The sequence below is a fragment of the Marmota marmota genome, unplaced genomic scaffold (genome assembly GCF_001458135.2).
Source record: "Marmota marmota marmota unplaced genomic scaffold, marMar, whole genome shotgun sequence".
Lineage (NCBI taxonomy): Eukaryota > Metazoa > Chordata > Mammalia > Rodentia > Sciuridae > Marmota > Marmota marmota.
In genome coordinates, this window is record NW_025999969.1 from 10,272,732 (window position 1) to 10,279,729 (window position 6,998).

The window sequence follows — 6,998 nt, forward strand, 5'->3', positions numbered from 1 at the left end:
CCCTCTAATAAACTAAAATGGTTCTGGCAAAGATCACTAAAGACTTTTTAAAAAACAACTTTATCAAGATATAATTCACGAACCATACAAATCATCTGTTAAAAGCACACAATTCAATGATTTCTAATATACAATATATAGTCATGCAACTGTTATCACAATCAATTTTAAACATTTTCATCACCCCAAAGAGAAAATTTTACCTGTTGATACTTCTCATTCCCTCTCAGGTAACCACTAATCTATTATGTCTCTGTAGGTATGCTTACTCCAGACTTTTCATATATATGGGATCATATAATATGTGATTTTTGTGTCTGGCTTCTTTCACTGAGTATGTTTCAAGGCTCCTGCATGCTGCATCATGTATCAGAACCTTCTTCCTTTTATGGCCAAATAATATCCCATTGTATAGGTGAACCACATTTCGTTTAATCATGCATTAATTTAAGGAGACTTCAGTGCTTTATTCTTGACTCTACTCTTTTTCACTTACTCCATCCCTTCCATCAAGTCTGGTTTATTTTGGCTTCTAATGTTCTTGTTCCTGTTTTGTTCTCTACTATTCTACTTCAGTTCTGACTTGCTTCTCTTATTGACTAAAGCAAGTCTCCCAATGCATCTTTCTTCCTTAGAAATCCACCACTGATCTTTAAAAAAATAAAATTTGGTGCAGCCCTTATGGAAACTAGTATGGGAGTTCCTCAAAAGGTTTAAACTAGAACTACTGTATGATACAGAAATTCCATATGCAAAATAAATGGAAATTCACAATATCCAAGATATGAAATCAACCTGTGATTATCAATGAATGGACAGATAAGGAAAATCTGGTATACAGTCAGTTCTGTATGAACTCAACCAATTACAGGTTGAAAATATATGAGGGCTGGGGGTGTAGTTCAGTCACAGGGTGCATGCAAGAAGCCCTGGGTTTGAATCCCAAAAATGCAAACAAACCAAACCCCAAACCTGAAAACATTCCAAGAAAAGCTAATATCACATCTGTTCTACACACACAGACTTTTTTTTCTTATAGTGTAATAACTACTTATATAGTATTAGGTATTACAAATAATCTACTAATGACTTAAAGTATGCAGGAGGATGTGCAGAGATTATAGGCAAATACATTTTATAAAAAGAAGGAGTATCAATTGGGGGGGGGGGGAGTCCTGAAACCAATCCCTACAGATATCAAGGACAACAGTATACATACACAAACGAACATTATTTAGCCTTAAAAAAAAAGAGAAGAAAACCCTGACACTTGAAATAACAGCAAACTGGAAGAACATTATGTTAAGTGAAATAAACGAGGCACAGAAAGAAAAATACTGCATGAGCTCACTAATATGTGGAATATGAAAAAGGTGAGCTCACACAAGCAGAGAGAATGTTGGTTATCAGGAGTTGTGGGTGGAGGAAATAGGAAGATGCTGGTCCAAGGGTATACAATTTCAATTAGTAAATAAATTCTGGAGATCTAATGTTTCTCATGGTGACTATAATTAGCAATATTGTACCATATACTTGAAATTTGCTAAAAAAGTATATCTTAAATGATCTCACTGAATATACACAAAACTAGTGAGGTGATGGATCTGCTAAATAGTTTGATAGCAGATATACACATATATCATATATACACATAACAACAACAACAACAAACTTGCTGTACACCATAACTAAATAAAGTTGGGGGGACCCCAAACAACAAATTAATCAAAACCACTAGACAATGAAATCTAAAACTATGTTGTTCACTTGCTTAAAACCTTTAAGGCTCCCTTAAGTCTTTATTCTCCTCAAAATCTGCCCCTTGTCCACCTCTTCAGTGTCTGTGTTCATTACAGCCTGCCCCTTCCCTTCGTGTCAGTAAAGTCAAACTTCTAATCTTTTTCTGAGTAAAACAGGCTGGTGCTTCCCATCTTGCCTTGAGTCCTCTGCCTGCCTGTGTATAGATACCTGTGTTATCTCCTCTGTCCTTTTAGTATCTACTCAATATACAAGACTCAGCTCTAAGGTTAGAGTTTCCTTGACTGGACTGTCTTCCTTCAGATAGAAATGATTATTAATTCAATCTTTTATGACCCTATTGTCTTTTATAGACTTGTTTCATAGCACCCAAAACAAAATCTTTTTAATTTATTTTTTGGTTCATAAAGTCTTTTTTTAATTGCTATATTATAATTTTATATAACAGTGGCATTCATTATGCCATAGTCATACATGCATATAACATAATCTGGTCAATCTCATTTTCCAGTATCAAAACAAAATCTTGCTAAAACAAAATTTATCTTTTAACACTATACTCTGAGTAGTCAGTACCTAGTAGTCAGTAAGCCTGAGAGTAAATGTTCAAAAAAGTGTTTGAGCCGCGTGCAGTGGCGCATACCTGTAATCCCAGCAGCTAGGGAGGCTGATAGTAGGATTTTGAATTCAAAGCCAGCCTCAGCAATGGGGAAGCGCTAAGCAACTCAGTGAGACCCTGTCTCTAAATAAAATACTAAATAGGGCTGGGAATATGGCTCAGTGGTTGAGTGCCCCTGAGTTCAATCCCTAGTACTCCCCCACGAAAAACAAAACAAAAAACAAACAAACAAAAAAAACCATTTGAACAAATGAAGAATGATTTGCTAAACAACATAATAACATTTAAAAGACATTTATAGTAACAAGAAGAGGAATAGAAATAATAGTTTATAATACTATTTTATAAGAGTGCCAGGTACTCTCCTAAGTTAAAAAAAAAAAAAAGGAGAGTAGTGAATAAAATTATGCGCATGCAAAAATTGACCAAAATGCATTGGCTGGTGCTTTAAAAACAGTCAAGACTGGCATGGTGACACACCTTTGTAATACCAGCAACTCAGGAACCTGAGGTAGGAAATGACAAGTTTAAGGTCAGCCTCTGTAACTTAGCAAGGCCCTAGGAAAATCCTCTCAAAAGAAAAAATTTTAAAAATGGGCTGGGGATGTGGTTCAGTAGTTAAGCACCACTGGATTTAATTCCCAGCACCAAAATAAGGAAAACAAAACCCAAAAACCAAACAAACAAAACAAAACCCACAGTCAAACTGCCTAACAATAGCAAGGATGGAATTTTATTTTTTAATAATGATGTCAGAAAACAATTTCTGGAGAATGCCATATTGTTGACTGGTCATTTTTACTATGAGAGGTTGAATTTCTTGAACTTGATATACCAAGTATAAGAAGTTTAAAGTTATGAGTTTAGCAGAGTCTCAAACACTTCCCAGTAAAACATATTTGTATCTAGACAGCAAGGTGATATGTGACTAGTGTTACATACACTCAGGAATAAACAACTTACCAGCTATGAACTCTGTTCCTGCAAGTTCTGCAGTCGCAAGAAAGTCATCAAGAGAGCTCTGTTCAGTCACAGACTGAAGATTAAGACGACCCCAATCATAGCCATCATTGAGTTCACTTGTGTGCAACTATGAATAAAACACAGGGTAAGAAATAAAGCTGCTCTCTTCTGCTCTTGACATCCAAACAGGCTCTAAATGTCTTTGCATTTGTTCTGTGTTCAAGATCACAATGTTCTGTGATCTTGAGGGTACTTTAGCCCCTTTCAAAACTATACAACTAACAATCAACACTTAAATAAGCACTTTTTAATCTCATGGTAAGTACTTCCTCTTCATCATTTATTTAATTTTCAGAGTTTTCTGAAGTGAATTTTATTTTATCTCATTTTCTGATTAGGAAAGTGAGATTTAAAGACAAAATAATTTGCATTTAGTTTCAAACTAAGTGGTATATGTAGAATTTGAACCCAGACTGTCCAACTCTGCCAGTCACCATTTTTTGATAGACCACAATAAGAAATACATTTTACACAGTGACCCAAAGGTGTGTGACACATAGGGAGCTAAGTGTATAAGTACTATTAATTACTGTAAAATGTAAATAAAAAAATCTAGAAACAAAAGTTATCACATACAATACTAATATTTCTTATTCTCTCTTACCAATGTTACTATTCAACTGATTTCCAGAGGGAACCCATAGTCTAATAAAAACACCAGCTATGTCCTTAGTACAGCTACAAATAAATAAAACAAAAAAGTTAAGGGTCCAAACTTAAGGGCCCTTAACTTTACTGATGCTCTGGGTCACAGCATCAGTAAATATTAGAATAAAGATTAGAATCTACATTCAATTTTCTACTTTCTAAAGGCTGCACTAATACATTAATAACGAGTTCCTTCAAAATCAATTAAAATTACTAGTAATCTAATGTGCACAGTAAGTCACACCTGATATGTACTGAATGCAGATTACTTTACAGCCTATATGGTTGTAACTCGGATGGCATGATAGTGGCACCAGGATAGTCAAATTCAGCACGTGGGAAAAAAATAACTTTAGCAGAGAATCTTACTGATCACTCAGTGATGTTCTCAAATACCTTGGAGAATAAATGACTTGAATGAGAAACAGAAACCAAACCATATTCACTTTTTAAGGGTCTTCCAGAGGCCTAGAGAAAAATTAGTCCTGTCACATCTTGGAAATAAATGGCTCATTAAACCCCCAGGGAGAAGAGAGAGAGAGAGAGAGCGAGAGAGAGAGAGAGAGAGAAGCACAGATCTAGGTTATTTTGTAGTACTCATGGTAACCCAATAGTTTTGGAGGCTCAATTCTTTAAACCAATCAGTTTTTAAATAAGTTTTCTTTTCTGCTCAGAAACTTCCAAGCATTTCTCCTATGGCTTGTCTCTAGAGCGAAAATCAAACGCATTTAAGACAGTGTGGCATCCGGGACTTCGCACTCTCACTCCAGCCTCGCGGTCATACCAGGTCAGCTTTCAGGCCTTTCCCTCTGGGCCCTGTGGCTGGCTAGGGCCTGCTTCTCGGTCTGGCAAAAACGACAACTTGAAAACTGCTTAGGCATCACTGTGCAAAATTTCTGTGACTTCTGACCCCCAATTTTGTAGCACTCAGGCTCTCGAAACTACACAGAGTAAGTAAGATGACAGTGTCTAACTTACCCACGGGTCGGGGTGACGGTGGCTCCGGCTCTTCTGAGTCTGACGGCGGATAAGGGCCCGGCCCAGAGACCCATTGCCCAGCGCTCTCTTCCGACCCATAGCAATCCAGTTGTGGTACAAACCTCCCAGCGCGTGCCGCTTCCGGAATTCAAAGCTCTACTTCAGGAAGTTACGTTTGGGCGAGTCCAAATAGTTCAGGCCCAAAGATGAGAAGGAAAAGCGAAATGACTTGCTCCACGATGCTTTCCAGTATTATATAAAAGAAATTTAAAGATAATTTCTGGGTCTTTCCTATGAATGACCCTGTAAATATCTCAATTTGTATAGAATGATTCAGTCAAGAGAATGGTACATCCCAGATTTGCTCTTTAGTCTTTAGCGTCCGGCTGGAAACGAAGACAACTGGAAAATATGGCCGTCCACATTCAAGGTACGAACCCCGTCTCCTAGCTGGTTTCTTCGAGAGTAGGCGGAGACTCCAAAGAAGGGTGTTTCTGCGGCGGGCGCGTGGTGGAAGCGACTCCCACGCTTTGGTTTTCAACCGAGTGTGGAGTCCCGGAGGTTCAACCCAGAAACTAAATACATTTTTTGTTTACCTACGATTCCCTAGCTGCCTGAATGGGAGTTCGGAACGAGAAGTTGAATATTTCCAGAGTTTGGTAAGGTTTCAAGGAAATTAAGTTAGGGTCTGATGTCTGCTTTATTTCTAATAATAATAGTAATAATAATGCTTAGAAGTTCCAGTTAAAATTTCATTAACATTTTTTTTCAATAGTTAAAGAGAAAACTGCGAGTTGGTTCCACTCTTCAAAGCCTGTGCTTTTGTTTCTCACTTTATTATTAATTTTATCTGCAAATATGAAGTCAATTTAGAGTGACGTGTGTAAAAGACATTCTCATTGATCCAGAAAACCGCTTCACTATTGTGATGCTCAGAGAAGAGAGTAGTTTTCCCGGGTCATAGATGAAATATATGCAGTGTCAGGAATCAAACCCACATCTTATCACTATTGTATAAATTCCTGGGAGGACTGGGGAATGAGGATTGTTAGCATGTATTAAAAAAAAATAATAGGATCAAGTTAATGCATATGTTAACTAGCTGTATTTAGCTTTCCACTACCTATAGCACATTAAAACATGATGTACATCATACATATATACATTTTGATCTGTCAGTTAAGACTTAAAAAAATAAAAATCACTGGATCAAGGAGCCGTCTCCACCTGCGCAGCAGGGAGGCTGAGGCAGGAGGATCATGAGTTCAAAGTCAGCCTCTACAACAGGGAGACGCTAAGCAACCCAGTAAGACCCTGCCTCTGAATAAAATAAAAAATTGGGCTGTGCCCCTGAGTTCAATCCCTGGTACACATCTCCCCCCCAAAAAAGAAACCATCTCATCTAGTACCTCTCAAAATTTAATGCATATATGAATCCCCTGGAAATTTCTTTTAAGTTTTTTAGCTGTAGTTGGACACGATATCTTTATTTTACGTATTTTATGTGGTGCTGAGTTTGGAACCCCGTGCCTCACATGTGCTAGATGAGCACTCTGCCACAGAGCCACAACTCCAACCCCCCCCCTGGAAATTTCTTTAACAAAGATTTTGATGAATAAGGTCTGGGTCTCTGTTTCTAACAAATTCCCAGGTAATACAGATGCTATGGGTAATACTTTGAGTTGCAAGGGTAGTCCACTACTTTCTAATGCAGGCAAAGTCATTGAAGTGGGTCTGGCTAGAGCTCAATCACAGCAAGTTAACAGAGTTGGAACACTACTGCTTACCCATTTCTGGAATCTCCCAAGCTCTCCGTGTGCTGCACCTCATTTGGGAACTTTGGGAAACTCCCAAGGAATTTCTGACAAGCCCTGTGGTGCTTGGTAAGCCTTTGGGAATGTAGTGCTTGCAGACAGGTAAAGGAATGCACCGGAACATGATTTCTCCCATTTGCCAACTTAGAAGCTATATG

At 37.8% G+C, this 6,998-nt stretch overlaps 1 protein-coding gene across 1 annotated transcript in view; it reads right to left on the bottom strand.

Moving 5' to 3' along the window:
* Lsg1 (large 60S subunit nuclear export GTPase 1) overlaps positions 1-5,184 on the bottom strand; it is a 28,935-nt gene extending 23,751 nt beyond the window's left edge. Inside the window, exons 1-2 of the mRNA XM_015500011.2 lie at positions 5,027-5,184; positions 3,341-3,467 (exon numbers count right to left, since the gene is read on the bottom strand). Of these exons, the coding sequence (XP_015355497.1) occupies positions 3,341-3,467; positions 5,027-5,125 (226 nt within the window). The 5' untranslated portion in view covers positions 5,126-5,184. The remainder of the gene's footprint in view (positions 1-3,340; positions 3,468-5,026) is intronic.
* Positions 5,185-6,998: the final 1,814 nt, after the last annotated feature.